Below are 21,652 nucleotides of genomic sequence, written 5' to 3'. Positions count from 1 at the left end.
GGCAGATCACTTGAGCTCTGGAGGTTGAGACCAACCTGGGCAAGATGGTGAAGCCCCATTTCTACAAAAAAGATACAAAAATTAGCTGCTTGTGGTGGCACACACCTGTAGTCCCAGCTACTTGGGGGACTGAGGCTCCTGGGAGGATCACTCGCGCTCACGCTGTCAAAGCTGCAGTGAGCCAAGATTGTGACACTGCACTCCAGCCTAGGCAACGGGAGTAAGACCTTTTCTCAAAAAACAAAACAAAACAAAACAAAAAAAACCCAACCAGTATGATTACTAATGCTAGTCACTATCAGTCTCCTTTGAAAGGCATATTGGCCGGGAGCGGTGGCTCACCCTTGTAATCCCAGCACTTTGGGAGGCTGAGGTGGGCAGATCACCTGGGATCAGGAGTTCGAGACCATCCTGGCCAACACAGTCAAACCCCGTCTCTACTAAAAATACAAAAATTAGCCAAGCATGGTGGCACTGCCTGTAATCCCAGCTGCTAAGGAGGATGAGTCAGGAGAACTACTTGAACCCAGGGGGCAGAGGTTGTAGTGAGCTGAGATCGCACCACTGCAGCCTGGGTGACAGAGTGAGACTCCATCTCAAAAAAAAAAAAAAAAAAAAAGCAGTATTATCTATAATATTCAGATTATAAGATACTTTTGCATAGCACTGAGACTTGAGGATTGTGATATATTTCCAACAAAAGAAGTATTATAATATAAAAAAGAGAATTAAATAGTTTAGGTTAGTGCTTTTCATGAGAGGTCACCAAAGAAAAATATACATTTTTGAAAGGCTGGCATTTTAGTGATTTTTTTTTTTACAAAGTATTTTGTGTAAGGTTACTTCAGTAGTAAATACAGGACTAAAATCCTGTATATTATCACCATTGATCGCCATGCATTCAATTGGCGGTCACAACTGAAGCAATTACATTCAAATTATGAAGAATAATTACTTAACGTTAAGGCTAGTCTACAGATATTTAAAACAAAAAACCTGTTAGGCTGTTACTAACATATAGAAAGATAAATTCTAGCTAGTTTAAATAAACCCAGTCTTTCTTTTTTTGTTGTCTGGGTTTTTGTTTTGTTTGTTTTTTGAGACACAGTCTTACTGTCACTCAGGCTGGAGTGCAGTAGTATCATCATGGTTTACTGCAGCCTCAACTTGCTGGGCTCAAGCAATCCTCCTGCCTCAGCCTCCTGAGTAGCCGGGCCCACAGGTGCATGCCAACACACCCAGCTAATTTTTGTAGAAACTAGGTCACCATATGTTGCCCAGGCTGGCCTCAAACTCATGGGCTCAAGCAATTCTTCTGCCTTGGCTTCCCAAAGTGTTGGGATTACAGGAATGAGCCACTGGACCTGGCCAACCCAGTCGTTCATGCTAGAGTACAGGCTAGAGAAAAGGACGAAAGATCACATATGATAGTGATAGAGGTACTACAGAGCTAGAGAAAAAAATCAGCGGTTCATTTTTTATATATAAAGAGAGAAGATTAATAGATTAGGTCATAGACACAGGTAAATAGGAAAATAAGGAAATATAGAAAAAGATTTGTATAGTTCTTTATGAAATAATCTATTCCAATAAATCTGTTAAATAGGTAATAGCTGGATACCAAAAAATGACAAGAGAATTTATTTAAAAAGCCATTTAACAAAAGATCACTTTATACATTCCTTTGAATCATGTCCATAAAAATTTTAAATATACAAATTACATTCTCAAACCCAAAAGAACCCTTCTAAACAAAGGAAATACAGATATAGACAAAGTCAGGATCCAAATTATTTTTAAAAGTTTTTAAATTACAGTAAATTATATTTTGTAATAACAAATGAAACAACAAACTGACAGTTTTATACAATTGTTGAAGTTTCAAAAAGCTAAATGATGGAGCAATGGTACCACAATTTAGTTAAGTAAGTACTGTTCACAAATCTTTATGCTTTTGTAATATACCTATTTTAATTGTTACTGAATCTAAAGAGCAAATGTTGAAAGAACCAAAAAAAATAGAAATGTATTTATTTCTAAACATCCTAATTTTGCTCATATGTCCAAAGTTGTGAATTACAGGAACACCCTCAAGAAGAATCAGGTATTTGGTAAAGCAAGGCACATAGGACCAGATTTTGATAAAAGTGCTTGTTCTCTGCTCCTGTAACTACTTTAAATACCTGGAGATTCTTAAGATGACTTTCAATATAGCATATATAACTTTTGTAAGCCTTTTTTATGTAAAGCATACACCCATAGTAATTAAATATTATAATAGTGAATGTGTAAATCACGAGTGATGCTAAACGCTTAAGAAAAAACCTACCTCAGTTTAATGACTATACAATGACATTTTAAAAGTTCAATAATTTGATATGTAAGAATAATCAGTATTACAGTAACTAATTGTAGAGAACACAATTAGTTTCCTTTCAGATTATATCTTCTTAGAATCTAAATATCAAACTACCTTTCCTTCTATGAAATTATGTGACATTCAATATAAATTGATGTAAACATTTAAGTTTTGCATCTCTAAATTATATAATCCACCATAAAAGTAGCCTACATCTCTAAAATCACTTATTGAAGAATTGATAATATACTATTACTGTGTTAAAACATCCATCTGTTGCATTTTAAACTTTTCTTCCCAAATACCATATTCTTAAATTTTTTTTTTTTTTTTTTTTTTGAGATGGAGTCTTGCTCTGTTGCCCAGGCTGGAGTGCAGTGGCGTGACCTCAGCTCACTGCAACCTCTGCCTCCCAGGATCAAGTGATTCTCCAGCCTCAGCCTCCTAAGTAGCTGGGATTACATGTGCACGCTACCACGCCCAGCTAATTTTTGTATTTTTAGTAGAGACGAGGTTTCTCCATGTTGATCAGGCTGGTCTCGAACTTGTGACCTTGTGATCTGCCCGCCTCAGCCTTCCAAAGTGCTGGGATTATGGGTATGAGCCACTGTGCCCAGCCCATATTCTTAATTTTTAAAAGAACTATCAACTGGCACTCTTCTACCATGAGTTAGCACATTTTCACATTGAACAAAGTAGTTGTGTAATAACAAATAAAAAGTATAGGAATTTAAATAATGAAGGAGTCATCATTATAAAAGCTTGATACAGTAAGACCTGTGGAGGTCATCAAAACACACATCACACACACAAGGAAATGGCATTATCTGTATATGTGATATAATCCTAGGACACAAGTCCACCTTCTCATATATGATTACTTTTTTGTGAATTAAAAATTATGAACGACATAGCCCAATCTCTAATATAAACATTTTCAAACACACTAGAAAAGCAAAATATAAATTATGCCTGTCTAATAAAATTGTGCTTTGAAAATATACTTGACTACTTTGTCCGTTTTTACAACTCTTGTTTACATTTTTATAACTTTTGTTAGGAACCTTGAAAATTGTGTTTAGATACCTAAAAATGTGTTACTACTGTAACTAACATGTCTAATATCCAAACATTTACCTGTATAATTTTTTAAATTATTAAAATAGAAACAGACTAACCCTGAACAATTAAATGTGAATGCACACTGTATTAATACATAAGTATCAACCAATACTTCAATGTGCGCTAAACATGAATCATTATATTTAGTCTTGAATTCTGTGCATATGCAGGACTTAGATTTTACTTAGCAGGAGGTAATAAGTCTGAATATTATGGCAGTCTAAAACTACCATGTTCAAAATGTGGTGAACTTATTAAACAAATACTCTAAAGGGTGGTTACTGAAAATCATGTTGGGCATCCAGAAAGTTTGCTTGGTACCAATTTGGAATCACCACCAAATTGATTTTAAAGATTTTGTAATTTTAAATGCTTTTAAACTTTGGATGGAACTGATGAGACCTGCAATCTGTAGACTATGACTGCAAAAGCAAGGTAACACTGCCAGTTCATGTTAGGCAAATGTACCCAACAGTTTGTAAGATGGTATTTTTGAGCCAAATTCTGTTTAACAAAATCCATGACAGCTATATAAAAATACTTATTTTTTTACAGTTTTTATATATATTAGAACAGATTTAAAAATATATATACAGTATGGGCTGGGCACGGTGGCTCACGCCTGTAATCCCAGCACTTCAGAAGGCTGAGGCAGGTGGATCACTTGAGGTCAGGGACTCGAGACCAGCTTGGCCAAGATGGTGAAACCCCATCTCTACTAAAAACACAACAAATTTGCTGGTCATGGTGGGGCAAGCCTGTAGTCTCAGCTACTCGGGAGGCTGAGACAGGAGAATTTCTTGAACCCGGGAGGTGGAGGTTGCACTAAGCCAAGATCACGCCACTGCACTCCAGCCTGGGTGACAGAGCAAGACTCCGTCTCAAAAATAAAACAAAACAAAACAACAACAACAACAAAAATATATATAGACACATACACACACACACAGTATGAATGAAATGAATAAAGTAAAGTACTTCTTATACTCAGTAATTCTGTCGATAGTCAATAATTAAACCCATATTCAAATTATAGAATTTTTGCCTATCAAATCACCTTACCATTTCTAACATATTCTCTCTCCTTTGAACCAATTTATTAAGTAACTCATGTAATCTGCATCCTCAGCTCCAGTGTTAATTAAAAAGGAAAAAAAAAAAAAACACTATTTTAAAGCAAAATGGTGGCTCCTTCTCAGCAGCTTTTGTGGGAACACAGAAAGGGAATTAAAATTTGGCTACCTCTCCCAGTCATGTGATGAGAATATTCCTGGGAACAGTAGGTTTATGAGAGACCTAAAAAGCTCTTCTGAGCAGGCTTGAATTTAAAATTATAGTGCTGTTTAAAATTATGTAATATGGCAATCTGGAATGTCTCCAAGAAAAGTCATTTGGTCTCAGTCTCTGACATCTGTACTATTATATTTGTTTGAGTGTTGTTTTTGTCAATAGTTGTAGATTAAAGAAGTTTTTACAGATCAGTGAGTAAAAGGTTCATTTAATAACTTTCTAACTGTATACAATATATGCTTGATAGTTCAAAATTCTAATGTAGATATTACACAATAATTATTTTAAATTATTAAATCCTTTTAAATTACATTTTGAAAATTTAATGGCAATTACACACAAATTTTAATTTAAAATAAAATTAAGGATTTAACTGATTTACAGAAATAAAATGCAATTAAGAGATTAAAGGCTAACCTCCATTACTATAAAATTCACTGGCTACTATTTAACACAGGAGCAACTGGATTGCTTTCAGCAGTATTGAAGCACTAAAGTATCTTAAAATTCATATGGAGAAATAGTGTGTATCTCTACATTAAATCTAGATATAATATTTATTCTCTGACAAATCATACTCAGAATAGTACTTTATTAATATTTAGGTAACTGAACAAAAACCATTTAGCAATCCTTCATTTAGTAATCTTTTGTATAAATATAAAAATCTCTGATAAGTGAAATGTTTTTTTAAATTATACTTCTTTTTTTCACAGCTTTATAGGTAATTATAATTTTCAAACTTTGAATATTTCATGTGATTTGATATAGCTGTACAGAAAGAGTAAGATAAAAACATTTAATAAGATTAAATCTAATTTGCAAAAAATTGATATTTGACATTTGTTGTGTGCTCTTGCAAAGAGTGCATAGAACATTTCTGCAGCAATCAAAAAGGTAAAATCTTTTTAAACTCAGATTTCAAGTTTCCTCTAATATTCCTTCTAATTCTAATCCCTGGAAATACTCTCAAGTTTTTGTTTCTAGATGCAATGTGTTTTGTTACATATACACATATTTTATCCTTAAACTTTTATATTTTTAACCATTTAAACAATATGATCAGATTCAGCATGATGATATCTTCACAGACTCTGTAGAAGTCCTCTGTGCAAGATTAATGTCGAGATTCCTAGTGGACCATCGTGAAAAACCAGTTAAAGATAGTATACAACTAAGCTTTAGTGGGATTTCCTGCAGGTTTGGGATCATAACCATATAAGAAAGTAGCTGTTATTACAAGGATGGCTCCAAGGAAAAAGACACTGAATAAGACGAAGACAAAATAAAAAAGAGAAAATCAGATTAAAAGCAAAACAAGTTCCTTCTATTTCCTTACTATAAAAACAATTATAAGTTGGGGCAAAATGTTCCAGTACCATGGCTAAAAACTCTTGAATACTTACTACATTCCAGGTATCTGGCTAAGTGCTTTATATGCATTGTTTCATTGAATTCTCACAACTCTATGAAGATGTACTAGTGTTATCTTCATTTTTTACATATGAAGAAACAGTTTTAAAGAATTTAAATAACTTGTCTAAAGTCCCATAACTTCAAGAGGAAGTTTCATCTTAATAGGGATTTTAAGTTTCACCTTAATAGAGATTTTGTATGCAACACATTCAATAACAAAAGGTCTTAATTCTTTAGTTGAACATATGAAAGGAAAATTTTTATGTTAAACCAAGGTGAAGTTTAGTTTAAAATCCACGATAATAGGCAAAACTCAGAACCAATTTATATAGGATGCTTTACAAAAGGAAATTATATTAAATACAGGGAATTCTTGGTTTCCTCTTTATCCTATATACCTATAGATATAGTCTACCTTACAATAAATTGGAAATGAATTTACACTGGATGTGTAAACCAGACTACAAATATTAATTTTTTTTTTTTTTTTTTGGAGACAAATGTCACTCTTGCTCCCCAGGCTGGAGTGCAATGGCGCGATCTTGGCTTGCTGCAACATCTGCATCCTGGGATCAAGACAGTCTCCTGTCTCAGCCTCCTGAGTAGCTGAGATTACAGGCATGTGCCACCACACACAGCTAGTTTGTATTTTTAGCAGAGACAGGGTTTCACCATGTTGGTCAGGCTGTTCTCAAACTCCCGACCTCAGGTGATCCTCTTGCCTTGGCCCCCAAAAATGCTGGGGCTACAGGCGTGAGCTACCGCACCCAGGCATGCATGCATGCATTCATTCATTCATTTAAAGACAGGGTCTCACTCTGTCGTCCAAGCTCTGGAGTGCAGTGCTGCGATCATGGCTCACTGCAGCCTCGACTCCGGGGTTCAAGCAATCCTCCCAACTCAGTCTCCTAAGTAGCTGGGACTACAGGTGCAAACCACCCCACCTGGCTAATTTTTCTATTTTTTGTAGAGCCGAGGTCTCATTTTGTTGCCCAGGCTGATCTTGAACTCCTAGGCTCAAGTGATCTGCCTCAGACTCCCAATGTGCTGGGATTACAGGCATGAGACACTGAATCTTAACTTTATTATTTTTTTGAGACGGAGTCTCACTCTATTGCCCAGGTTGGAGTGCAGTGATGTGATCTCAGCTCACTGCAAACTCCACCTCCCAGGTTCAAGCAATTCTCCTGCCTCAGCCTCCGAGTACCTGGGATTACAGGTGTGTGCCACCACACCTGGCTAATTTTTTGTATTTTTAGTAGAGACGGGATGTCACCATGTTGGCCAGGCTGGTCTCAAACTCCTGACCTAAAGTGATCCGCCCACCTCAGCCTTCCAAAGTGGAATCTTAACTTTTAATGTGTACATTTTTAAAAATGCTATTATAGAGACATAAGTTAGTTTTGGTTTTAAAGTTTCTACTAATAGTTCAAAGCCATGCTCCTGGGTTTTTTTTTTTTTTAATTGTCTGTAAATGAAAAATAATTACTAATTATTACTAAAAGACCCTTCATAATAAGGTCCCCCCCCCAAACTCATCCTCCCACTTCATGCCACCCAGTCTATAATTCAGCCACTCCACTCAGGGAACACAGCATATCCTTTCACAACAGTGTCTTTAGAGATAACTATTCCCTCTGTCCATAGTTTCCTTGCCTCTAAAGAAAAATAACAATTCAGGTCTAATGTCTCCAAGACTCACTCCTGGAGGCACAACTTACCACACTGTCATTAATGATATATTATTTACAGGTCCACTCCCCTGCTCAACCATGTGCTCTGCATTCACTGTGGTACCCACAGTGCCTAGCATATATAGGGAGCTCAGTAATTATCTGTTATGATTAATAACTAGATTTGACTTGACTTTTCAAAAGACCTGAATGCAGCTATACATATAAGATTATTAGGATAACATAAAGCATCCTATAATGTATCTTGAAGAAACTGCTACCACATTAAGATTTGGTAATTATTAATTACTAGATACTGTCTTCATCAGTCAATATGAACTATTCTTGGCTTTCTGGAAGTCCGCAATAGCATGGACTGAAAGTTCATGCTCAACTGAAACATTATATGATCTACCTTTGTATCCACTGCAGGATTCCTTTCTATGTCTTTAGCAGGATGTACTTGAAGACCGACCTGTTTTTCAAGCCAGCAATTTTTAGATGGTTCTGAGAGAGAAAACTGTCTCAGTAAAAAATATAAGGAAAAAATTATCAGAATGTAATGATTATTTCAAGGATTTGAGCATCCTCTAACAGAATTATTATATATACTTCTATTGTTGCATTGATCATACTGTTGTAATTTATTCATGTCTGTCTCTCCAATCACCGTGATGACCTTGAAGACAAGAAATTGTGTCTCATTCATGCACTCCTTTTCCAGGAGCTAGCACAGTGGCCAGCAGGCACATAGTAGACACGTTAATAAACTTTTGATAAAAGAATATGCAACCCTAAATGAAAGAATGGTAATACCAATAAGCAAAATAACAAGCACAAGAAAAATAATTTAGGAAAGTGGGTACTAGTGATATTTTATCAGCAGGGATGTCTAACAGTCAATAGAATAAAGGGATCTAGAGTTTATGTGAAATTTAAACTTATCTTCATAGAGAAGACAGATATGACATGGCAGTGGATGAGATGGCCAAGAGAGTAAGCAAGGATTGACAAGTTACCAGAGAGACAAACAGAAAGGTAAGTATAGGCATACCCTTTCAGAGAAGCCAAAACAAACAAACAAACAAAAACCCAGTTTCAGGAGGTGGAATGGGGCTAATGGTAAATATTACATTTAGAATAGAATTGAATGAAGATTGAGAAAATGTCATTAGATTTATTACTGAAAATGGATTCTTCACAAAAGTAAGATGCATAAAGATAGAGAGCTTAGTTATCTATTTTAGGAAAAATCCAACTTCCCCTTCTGGCTTGGTGTCCTGAACATATTCTCAAAATATTCATTCTTTCATTAATTCAATAATAGCAGTATCATTGTCTTTTTTCTTTCTGTCTTCAACCCAACAAACCTTACATATTTCCTCAGAAACATAATTCACAGGCAGATGTATTTCTCATTGCCAAACTACTACTCTTTGTCCCTCTGTTGGTTTACTTGTTCATTTATTTGTTTTTTCCCTGCATAATTCAAAGATTTAATTACCTCAGCTTTACATATGGCTCAGTTTTTTTTTTTAAAGGTATGCTTTTTAAAGTAAAATCTAAAAATCTGAAAGTTCCAAACATTCTCAAATTATATTAAGCCATATACTTTCCTCATCTAATTAACAGGGAATAAGACTCCGATTAAGAAATTAAGACATAAGTGTTCACTATTAGTCTGGTTTCACTAGCTAAGTGATTCATTTCCATACCAAGCTGAAAACAGAAATGCTTTAAAATTTTTGCCTCATAAGAATTACAGATGTCAACATGTATTTTCCAGATCTATTGTCTAGATTGCTAAAAAAGAATTAAAACCATAAATGTTCAATATAAAAATATAAAAAGCATATTATATTTTTCTAGTGCCAAATTCCAACCATAATTCTATTTTACTCTCAAAAACACAAATGAGTTAGGCACAGTGGCATATGCCTATAATCCCAGCACTCTGAAAGGCAGAGGTAGGAGGATTGCTTGAGGTAAGGAGTTCAAGATCAGCCTGGGCAACACTGCACATCTACAGTCCCAGCTATCCAGGAGGCTGAGGCAGAGGATTGCTTGAGCCCAGGAACCTGAAGCTGCAGTGAGCTACGATCATGCCACTGCACTGCACACTGGGTGACAAACTGAGATGTCTCAAAAATATAAATATATAAATAATAAACAAACAAATAAATAAATACATAAAAGATCCTTGGGCGGTTCCAAAGATTAGAGATTGAGAAAATCAGGAGAGGAGTAAAGTTGGAGGAAAACCAAGAGTGGTGTCCTGGAAGCAATTAAAATATAATCCCATTAGTCTGGGATTATAAACAAAAAATTAGAATTTTCAATACCGTCTGTAATGGATATTCATTACACTCAATTTTTCCTGATGCTATCTTCTCCCTTAGCATCCATAAAACTACCGAGTACTGGGTCTCCTGCCTCGCCTTTAAGTCCTCCTATAATTCCTTTCCAAACTGCTCTTCCTGCCACCACCTAATTGAGTTTTCTCACAAGCCACATTCTCTACATAAACTGTCTTCTTCAAGGAAGTCATACACTCTCCTGACTTTAGTTATGTAAATTCTGTATTTTAAAAATGTCATTCATTATATGACTTATTTTTATGACATTATATGACATTAAATTTTTTATATGACTTTTTACTTTGTAGGGAAAATATTCAGATTTATTTATTGGGAAAATTCTGGCCAGCCAAATTTGTATAAAAAACTTTTCAGGAGACTTTCTTTCATGAATTTAATTTGAAATATTTTTTAAAACATAGTTAAATAAATTTTTAAAATTATATTTCAATGATTCTTCAAATTTATCAGCTCACCTTACAAAGAATTCTAGTATTTGTATATACTTTTCGGGATTTAAAGAAATATAAAAGAATATTTTACCTGGTTGGCACAAAATCTTGAAGCCAAAAATAGGAGATCAGTGTTGATAATATTATAGATAAAGAGGTTGCAAATCCTTTTAAAATATTATCTGCATACTTAATAACAGCAGCTATTACAAGACCTCCAAGTGCCTGCAGAAGTTTTTAAAAAATATTTTTTTAAACACGTATATAAAACTGCATTTCCAAACAATTTCATTATTGAATAAAGCTTTAGGCTTTTGTCCTATAAATTCAAACCCATTATAGTAAGGGATTATTTTAAACATCTTTTATAACCAATAGACTTCTAGGTTTTGTTCAATAACCCTCTTATTTCAAAAGGTATTTAATAAAAGTAACTACCAGGACAATCTGCAGTTTGTTATAATGGAGTTTGACCGTATTACAAATAAAATGTCTATCATTATCCAATTTAGTAATTAAACATCACTTGTTTGACAAATATGGGAGGACTGGTCACTCTAAATAGTGAAATATTTTTACTTTTGAGTAAAATTAGTAATTGGAGTCATGTCACAGCCTTTCAATGGCCTCTTAATTTGGCCTTTTTCCTATAGTTTCTCCCCATTCAAATCCAGCTCTCATTGCTGTCAGATTAAGCTTCCTAAAGCACAGCGTTAATTTTGCTTTTTAAGACTGTAGAAAGAAATTTCTACCTGGTCCCCAACAAATTCCCAATTTCAGCTACTTTAATAATGAGGTTTTACTATACTATACACTTTTGCTTTCTGCCAAAGACTACTTATCAATTTCCAAATCTGGGTTACCTATTGTAACAACTTTCTTTTCTTTTTCCTTCCCTTTCTTTCCCTTTCCTTTTTTCCCTTTCCCCTTTTTTCCCTTTTTCTCTTTCTTTCCTTTCTTCCTTCTTTTTTTTCTTTTCTTTTCTTTCTTTTCTTTTCTTTCTCTCCCTCCCTCCCTCCTTCCTTCCTTCCTTTCTTTCTTTCTTTCTTTCTTTTTTGAGATAGAGTCTCATTCTCTTGCCAGGCTGGAGTGCAGTGGTGCGATCTTGGCTCACTGCAACCTCCGCCTCCTAGGTTCAAGCGATTCTCCTGCCTCAGTCTCCCAAGTAGCTGACACTACAGGCACACACCACGACGGCCAACTAATTTTTTTATACTTTTAGTAGAGACAGTGTTTCACAGTGTTGGCCAGTATGGTCTCGATCTCTTGACCTTGTGATCCGCCTGCCTTGGCCTCCCAAAGTGCTGGGATTACAGGTGTGAGCCACAGTCCCCGGCCCTGTAACAACTTTCAGAACAGCTCTTCTACGATCAAAGCTTTATTTAGAGAAAGTCATAAATTATGCCAATTGAGCTTACTAATGTTGTCGTTCATCTATTTACTCCCTATTGAATCCCTCATGCCAGTTATACCAAACTTTATTTTTCTCGTGTCTTCAGCCCTTTTTTAAGAGAAGGGGGCTTCCTCTCTTTGCTGGAATAAGATACATCCATGCATAAACTCTCTTGACTCGCCCTATCTCCACTTCAAATTTTCTCTTAAATTTTGTTTTCAAATTTTCCTTTATCCTTGTCTCCTTTCCTGTTATCTTAAAAATAGAAGTATCCTATCTACTTTTAAAACACAATTATCTTTTGCTGTCTTCACCTTCCTTTCTGGAACCTTGCTTCTTAGGCTTCAAACATCTCTAGAACAGGAGGCTCTGAGGACAGTGACTTGTATCTTCATTTTTATATCCTCTAGAATTCTCAATATGTATTTTTTGAAGATGTAATTAATTACTCAACCCTTGAACAATTTCAAGCTATATATAAACTAAATTTGACAGAAGTTTTCCAATATGTAACTACAATATGAGGCTATGAACTGTCACAGAATTAAATATCTAGATCTGCTTCTTGGGTCTTAATGGCTGATCACAGACTTCCTGTACAATGATAAGACTTGTAGAAAAATCAAATATATTTGCCTTTAGCTTCAACTCTTTTATTCTTAAACTTGTATTTTCATTATGTTACATTTAAGTAGCACATAGTTCATTAAAGACCCCTTTTCAAAATAAGTTTTCATTACAGCATTAAGATCACTTCTATTTTAACTTCCTTGAATAAACTAGACACAATGAGATCACTAACAGGAGAAACCTTTTTCCCTCACATCAGTATATCAGGAGCTACTTTGATTCTTTATATTAAAATAGAGTTTATTAGCATTAAATCTAAGACTTTAAATGCTTTACCTGAAGAACAACTACTATCCAGGTCAGTTGATTATATCCCTGAAAAAATCCATTCTTTGATACCAGTTCTCCATCATAAATGTATACACCCATTAATCCAAATATACTTCCAAAGAAACCTAAAAAAAAAAGTAAAGACTACATGATATATCATTTAGTTTGTCTGAAGAGATATATTTTTCCACTGACATTCCAAATAATTTTATACTTAACTTTTTCTTTTTGATAAAATTAGATTACTTTTTAAAATCTTTACTTGCTTTTGTAAACTTAACAAAAGTATACTTAGTACTATATTATGACTACAAGACAAAGACATACAAATAAAAAAAGACAAAGACATAGAATATAAAAAAAACAGACATTACCAACTTTGGAGCACTAAAATAATACAATGCACAAATTAGATGATTACATGGCTAGCCCATTCAAATATTTTATGTGCAAATTGCTCACATTTGGGATATGTCATTGTTCTTCTATCTTCCTCTTGCTAGTTCTAGATTTTCAAATATTCATATATACAAATATAAAAGCTCAGGGCTGGGCGCAGGAGCTCACATCTGTAATCGCAGCACTTTGGGAGGCCGAGGTGGGCAAATCACCTGAGGGTGGGAGTTCGAAACCAGACTGACCAACATGGAGAAACCCCTTCTCTACTAAAAATACAAAATTAGCTGGGCATGGTAGTGCATCCCTGTAATCCCAGCTACTCGGGAGGCTGAGGCAGGAGAATCGCTGGGAGGCAGACGTTGCAGTGAACCGAGATTGTATACCACTGCACTCCAGCCTGGGCAAGAGAACGAGACTCCATCTCAAAAAAAGAAAAAAAATAAAAAGAAAAGCTCAGGCAGGGGGTACAGCATTTTTCCTCATTAAGAAATTTCAAGGCTGGGTGCAGTGGCTCACACCTGTAATCCCAGCACTTTGGGAGGCCAAGGCGGGCGAATCACCTGAGGCCAGGTGTTTGAGATCAGCCTGACCAACATGGAGAAACCCTGTCTCTACTAAAAATGCAAAAAAACTTGCAAGGCATGGTAGTGCATGCCCGTAATCCTAGCTACTTGGGAAGCTGAGGGAGGAGAATTGCTTGAGCCCAGGAGGCAGAGGTTGCAGTGAGCCAAAATCACGCCATTGCATTCCAGCCCGGGCAACAAAGCAAAACTCTGTCTCAAAAAAAAAAAAAAAAAAAGAAGAAGAAGTTTTAGGCACAGTGGCTCATGCCTGAAATCCCAGCACTTTGGGAGGCCAAAGCAGGAGACTCACTTGAACTCAGGCGTTTAAGACCAGCCCGGGCAGCACAGCAAGACTCCATCTCTACAAAAAAAATTTTTTTTTTTTTTTTTTTTTGGGGAGGCGGAGTTTCGCTCTTGTTACGCAGGCTGGAGTGCAATGGCGCTATCACGGTTCACCGCAACCTCTGTCTCCTGGGTTCAGGCAATTCTCCTGCCTCAGCCTCCTGAGTAGCTGGGATTACAGGCACGCGCCACCATGCCCAGCTAATTTTTTGTATTTTTAGTAGAGACGGGGTTTCACCATGTTGACCAAGATGGTCTCGATCTCTTGACCTCGTGATCCACCCGCCTCGGCCTCCCAAAGTGCTGGGATTACAGGCTTGAGCCACCGCGCCTGGCCCAAAAAATTTTTTTAATTAGCTGGGTGTAGTGGTACATGCCTGTAGTCCTAGTTACTCATGTGGCTGAGGTGGGACAATCACTTGAGCCCAGAAGTTTGAGGTTACAGTGAGCTATGATTTTACCACTGCATTCCAGTCTGAGCAACACAGTGAGATAATCTCTAAATAAATAAATAAATAAAGTTTTGTTTTGATAGTATAATAATAACTAATATCCAAAAACATCACAGCTAAGAAATAGTCATAGAAAACATTAGATTCTGTGTTACTAAAGTTTCACTGTTAGAGAATGTCAACTTGATGAGAGCAGAAACTGTCTTGTTCATGCTGAATCTCATCTCAAAAACATAGTCTAACATATGACTATCGGAACTAAGAGATTCCCGGAAGCATTGCTGGGCTATAAAGAAAGAAATGCATGCTTATAGGACCACTTCTTCTGGGTAGCCTTTGAAATATATGCAGTTAAAGAGTACAAGGGTAAAGCAATTTTTATAAATAAACTCATAATTAATTAAAATAGTCCACGGTACAAAGACGTGAAAAGGATGTGAAATGCTCTAAAATTCCACTTAAGCCAGCTTTATCCTTTTATTTTTTGAGACAAGATCTTGCTTTGTCGCCCAGGCTGGAGTACAGTGGCATAACTGCAACCTCCGCCTCCTGGGTTCAAGTGATTTTCCCACCTCAGCCTCCCAAGTAGCTGGGATTACAGGTGTACGCCACCACACCTAGCTATTTTTTGTACTTTTAGTGAGACAGGGTTTCACCATGTTGGCCAAGCTGGTCTTGAACACATACATATATAAAATACATAAACACACATATATAAAATACCATCAGCTGAGTTGCATATATAACATATGTGTGCGTGTATACACATACACACACACACACACACACACACATACATACATATATATATATATATATATATATTTTTTTTTTTTTTTTTTTTTTTTTTTGGAGAAAGGTTTTACTGTGCCACTCAGGCTGGAGTGCAGAGGCGCAATCACAACTCACTGCAGCCTGGACTTTTTGGGACTCAAATGTTCCTCCCACTTCAGCCTCCAAGTAGTTTGGACCACATGCACATGCTACCACGCCTGGCTAATCTTTGTGGGTTTTTTTGCACAGAGTTTTGTGGTGTTGCTCAGGCTGGCCTCCCCAATTCCTAAGCTCAAGCAATCTGCCTCCTTTGGCCTCTCAAAGTGCTAGGATTACAGGTGTGAGCCACTGCATCCCACTTTGCATATCTATATATTTTAAGAAACAGGGTCTCACTATGTTGCCTGGATCTCCAACTCCTGGTTCTCAAGCAATCCTCCCTTCTCAGCCTCCCAAGTATCTGGGATTAGTAGCACAAGCTACCACATCTGGCTAAAATTTTTTAATTTAAAAAAGTAAGACTTTGTAATTACTAAAAAAAGTATACATTATAGAAGGATACATATATGTCATACATGTCAGTATGAACAAATCTACTGCATTCTAACAGTTGCATAATATTCCTCTGTATGGATTACAATAGAAAATATATAACCGCATGTAACAGGAATTATTCCAAGTGCTTCATGTATGTTAACCCATATATGACACTAGTTGGTAGACACTTTTATGTTCATTTTATAGATGAAAAAACTGAAGCACAGAGCGGTTGCATAACTTGCTCACACTACTGGTAAATCATGGGTTTAGGAGAGAATATGATCTTAATCACTACACTATATATTATATCAATAATTTATTTAACTAGTCCTCTAAATGTTTCCTATTTTTTTGGATTGTAACCAATGGCTGAAACAATAATCCTGACATCTATCTTTGTGCTCTTATGGGATAGATCCTTATCTAGACTTGGAATTCTTACATTACAGCCTACATGTGTTTAAAATTTTGGCAAATATTCCCAGATTGAAATCCAACACGGTCATATCAATCTAGACTCCTGGCAACAACAGGTAATAGATTTACTGCTTCTCTATTCTCTGGCTAATGTTAGATCTTACCATGTTAATCTTTGACAATTCGATGTTTGAAAAATGCTATTACATTGTTTTAGTTTGTTCTTGTAATTTTGAATTGTGATAGGCAATTATTTAAGTATTCTTTCAAAAACATTAAGTCTGTTACTATTTTTTTCTATGAGCATTGGAGCTTATGTGGTCACCAAAGAATAAGAAATCCATGAAGCACATTAGAATCATGATTTCTGCTTTGTCTTCCATTTTTATCTTACAATTCAAGAAAAGTTTAGGCAACTCACACAAACCTTGACTATTTATTTTTTCTTATATTGCATATTTATAAAAACAGTTGACATTTATTAGTGCTCACTATACGTAAGATACTTTATTCTTTTTTTTTTTTTTTTTCCTTTTGAGACGAAGTTTCATTCTTGTTACCCAGGCTAGAGGGCAGTGGCACAATCACAGCTCACTGCAACCTCCACCTCCCAGGTTCAAGTGATTCTCCTGCCTCAGCCTCCTGAGTAGCTGGAATTACAGGCACCCGCCACCACACCCAGCTAATTTTTTTGTATTTTTAGTAGAGACGGGGTTTCATCGTGTTGGCCAGGCTGGTCTCAAACTCCTGACCTCAAGTGATATGCCAGCCTTAGCCTCCCAAAGTGTTGGGATTACAGGAGTGAGCCACAGGGCCAGGCCTAGACACTTTATTCTAAACACTTTACATGTATTAATCTCATTTAATCCTCATAGTAACACATGAGACAGGTAGTATAATTTAGTTCATTTTGCCAATGAGGAAAGTGAAGCAGAGAAACCTAAGTAACTTCCCTATGGTCCCATAGGTGGTAAGTGATTTGACTTACAATTAGGATTTGACTTGAAATTAGGATTTGACTGGTCTGACTTCAAAGCCAAGTATTCTTAACCCCTCTGCGATAGACACATTACTTCTGAAATGGGGAATTAAACTTCTTAATGCTTTTAAAGCCTGTGAGCTTACCATCTAGACAAACCAAAGAAGCTAATAAAATTTTGCATTAAAAATATTTACCTTCAATATTTTCAAGAAAAAAAATGACACATTTCTACAAATTTTGCAGAGAAACTTAAAGAAATCCTATGTGATAAAATGAAGGTTCAATCTGTTATTACATTATTTGAAAACAGCTAGAAGGATGAACTTTAATAAAATTTGGAAGATTTGACATAAAATATAGGCCATTAGAAATACAGACAATTTAATGCGTAGGGCCTGGAGGGGCCTATATGACTGCCGATCAAGACAGATGAGGTACAACAGAGTCACACTACCTGGATTCAAATCCTGAGTCCATTACTTACCAGTAATGTGAGCTTAGACAAGTTATTTAACTCTCTGCACTTTAGTTTCCTCATGTATAAAATGGTATATGGACAGAAAAAAAAAGTAGCAGTGTCAAAGGTAAACCTCAAAGTCACAAGGATAAAAGCTTAAAATAGAATGTGTTGATTTGCAGATGAGTTGCTTTTCACATGGGCAGTTCTATATACCATCAACCAAAATGAATGTATGCCAGGAATATTAAATGCTGGAATCTTCATAGGGGGATTTAAATATTATAATACTAAAAGAAGTTTAAATATTTGTTCAAAGTCTTCAATATGAGATGTTTTTTCTTTTAAACTATTTACCTTCAATAAGAAAAATGCCACAGTACTTAAGGGCTAAAACATAACATTTTAAAATCAAATGGCACAAAAATTCATCATTTCAAACTTCCTTCATTTAATTATCTTAATCATCCTTTCCAGGAATAAAATATGTAAGTTATTTGCAAAAACTTCTGTGAAAGAAGTGGCAACCAACAATAAAGTTACTAAGGCTCCCAATAGTAAAGACAGAAACATATACCTTTATGTCACAGATGTAAGTTTTTCATATTCTTAAATAAAAGGCATTGATTTAAAATAAAAATTTTTAAAAGACAAAAACATTGCCAGATATTTGGATCAATAGCAGATTTTATGCAAGGCTCATTTATTTAAAGATGTATAGAAATCTTTAAATATAACAAAATAATCACTTTTAAAATATTATTAGAAAACATTTAAAACTTACCAAGCTGAATGTTTCTTATCCACACCGATTGTTTTGTTTCTTTTAAGATTTTCTCAAAGTAAACGCCAGCAAAGCCACTTGAAAAACATGCTGTGAGAACTGCCATGAGCCCTACAAATTGAGAGCCAGCTGAAAGTTCCTTAGAATCAAGTTGAGAATCTGAGGGCCACTAAATAAGAAGAAAAATAAAATTGAAGTTTAATTCCCATAATATTTTACATAAACATATTGAGAGCCCACTTTTGGACCACAACTTAAAAAATGCAACCAATATCATTTTAGGGATTGCAGAGGAGAGCTTTTGACATAAAACCTTACAATCATTTTTTTCCTCACAGTGATAATATATTACATTACAACTTATAATTTCAAAAAGTACCATAGAAATAATAAATATTTTATATTTCATATCTTACAGAGACCAGTGTTACCTTGAGATAATTCCTTGAAGTTTAATTTATTAAAAAGCAACATCTCAAATGTAGGTAAAATAAAGAATGAGAATCTCATTCTTTCTCTGCTGCCTCAGCAAAAGTAGAGATCAGATGGAAAGTGGTGTGCTAAATCAAGTATAATAAAGAGAAGATTGGGAGGTGAACCCCAAACACTGTCAGGAAAAGACAGTCCAACAGATAGCAAGGGAAAACTCTGAGTACAGGACACTAGAAATGAAATGTGTTGGAAGGGCTTCCCAGATCATTGCACCAGGGATGGTACCCTATGGCTTGGATGTTACTGACCCTTAATCTCATCAATTGATATCTTGTAACTACTGTTAAATTTTCTTTTGCATCTATTTCTTCCCTCCTCAGTTTGATCTTCTACTAGCTAGACTTCTTTTTTTGAGACATAGTCTCACTCTGTCACCCAGGCTGGAGTGCAGTGCATGATCATCAAGGCTCACTGCAGCCTCAGCCTCCCTGGGCTCAGGTGATCTACCTTATTAGCCTCCCCAGTAGTTGGGACTACAGGTGCAGACCACCACACCCAGCTAATTTCTGTATTTTTTTGGTAAAGACAGGATTTCACCATGTTGCCCAGGATGGTCTCAAACTCGTGGGCTCAAGCAATCTGCCTGCCTTGGCCTCCCAAAGTGCTAAGATTATGGTTGTGAGCTACTATGCCCAACCTAGCTGGACATCTTAAAGCCATTTTTCCTTCTCAAACTGTACTTTTCATAGCTATCAAAGACTTTTCAATTAATGTGTTAACTAATTTTTAATAACGAAATTGTTCACTCTCTATTATGAGTAAGTTGATACTCATTCCTTATCTCTTGAAACTACCTACTTTTTTCCTGGGTTCTCTCCTCTAATCTTTATATTTATTCTAGTCCAACAGACTCTTTGTGATGATAGAAATGTTCTGTATCTTCACCCCCCAACAGGGTAATCACGACTTTTATGTGGCTACTGAGCACTTGAAATGTGGGTAGTGCGACCAAGGAACTGAAATTTTAATTTAATTTTAACTAATTAAATTTAAATAGCTACATATGGCTTTTGGCTACCCTCTTGGACAGTGTAGTTCTGCAGCATAGTTTATAGAAATCCCCTCTACCCTAGAGAGTTGATTCATAGAAGCACTGACATCTCTTTTGAGCTCAGGTCTAAGATTTCAGTTGCTGCTATCCAGAAACTTATTCCCTTAAAGCCAACGTGACTAAAATGTACCCATTCCTCTTCAGAGCAAACATGCCTTTTGATACCTTTATATCTATTAAAAATGCCACCATTCAAACCTAGGTTTCTTAATCTCCTTACTCACCATTCCCTATGATATTTACTGGTCTTACACTCATATTGATTCTTCTAACAACTCTTTCATCACTGCTGTGGGACATTCCAATCCCATTAGCCTGCCAGTTTGGGTCCCTGTCATGCTTTCTAACTCCTCTCCATTCCTTCAGTCTTTCTCCCCTCCAATCTGCCCTGCATGCCTCTAAGATTTCTCTGATATGCCTCTCTGCCTTCCAACTCTCCAGTGAGGCCTTACAGCCAAAAGCAGTCAAGACCAAGCTCCTGTCTCAATACTGAAGACCATGTATAATGTAGGACCAATCTGTATTTTGTAATTTCATCTCTCACTATATCTTTGTGAATTCTTTGTTCTGACCAAAGAAGACTATCACCACTCCTTAACTTAGCTTGTGCTCATCCACAGATCAATATCTGTATTTTTTTTTTTTTTTTTAATTGAGACGGAGTTTCGCTCTTGTTACCCAGGCTGGAGTGCAATGGCACGATCTTGGCTCACCGCAACCTCCGCCTCCTGGGTTCAGGCAATTCTCCTGCCTCAGCCTCCTGAGTAGCTGGGATTACAGGCATGCACCACCATGCCCAGCTGATTTTTTGTATTTTTAGTAGAGGCAGGGTTTCACCATGTTGACCAGGATGGTCTCGATCTCTTGACCTCGTGATCCACCCACCTCGGCCTCCCAAAGTGCTGGGATTACAGGCATGAGTCACCGCGCCCGGCCATTTGTATTTTTTTAATATACCTTTTATGTAATGCTTTTTCTGGTATTTCAGACCTACTGAGACACAAATAGTGAAAACAGTTTTAAAGAGATTTGGTTTCTGGCTCTGCCACTACTAGATTGGTATCATAAGCAATTTCATTAACCTCTCTCAGTTTCAATCATTCTTTCGTAAGTTGGGAAGAATAATATCTACCTTAAACAGGTTTAACATAAGATAATACAGGGTAAGCACTGAATGGGGTACCTGGCACCTAAGTATTCAGCATGCAAATTTCATTATAATTATTACCTTTAAACACCTAATTTAACTCCAATATCATCCCTGAAGCTTTCCCAGGAGTGATCTATACTTATAGGATATAAAATCAGATGACAGCCGGGCACGGTGGCTCACGCCTGTAATCCCAGCACTTTGGGAGGCCGAGGCGGGTGGATCACGAGGTCAAGAGATCGAGACCATCCTGGTCAACATGGTGAAACCTCGTGATCCACCCGCCT

At 36.2% G+C, this 21,652-nt stretch overlaps 1 protein-coding gene across 5 annotated transcripts in view; it reads right to left on the bottom strand.

Annotated features, from left to right (window-relative positions):
* Positions 1 to 21,652, bottom strand: part of SLC35A3 (solute carrier family 35 member A3) — a 69,321-nt gene that overhangs the window by 7,799 nt on the left and 39,870 nt on the right. For 2 of the 5 annotated variants that reach the window (XM_032262961.1, XM_032262959.1), the window contains exons 5-9: positions 18,673 to 18,841; positions 12,969 to 13,087; positions 10,761 to 10,894; positions 8,336 to 8,384; positions 4,633 to 6,036 (exon numbers count right to left, since the gene is read on the bottom strand). In XM_032262961.1, coding sequence (XP_032118852.1) covers positions 5,980 to 6,036; positions 8,336 to 8,384; positions 10,761 to 10,894; positions 12,969 to 13,087; positions 18,673 to 18,841 — 528 coding nt within the window. In that variant the 3' untranslated portion in view covers positions 4,633 to 5,979. Of the gene's footprint in view, positions 1 to 4,632; positions 6,037 to 8,335; positions 8,385 to 10,760; positions 10,895 to 12,968; positions 13,088 to 18,672; positions 18,842 to 21,652 lie in introns of those variants that run through there. The other 3 variants (XM_032262963.1, XM_032262960.1, XM_032262962.1) reach the window with 2 other exon arrangements.

Source organism: Sapajus apella, unplaced genomic scaffold, assembly GCF_009761245.1.
Source record: "Sapajus apella isolate SASKATOON/1434 unplaced genomic scaffold, GSC_monkey_1.0 scaffold133, whole genome shotgun sequence".
In the NCBI taxonomy this organism is placed as follows: Eukaryota; Metazoa; Chordata; class Mammalia; order Primates; family Cebidae; genus Sapajus; species Sapajus apella.
This window is presented reverse-complemented; position numbering and strand designations above follow the sequence as displayed.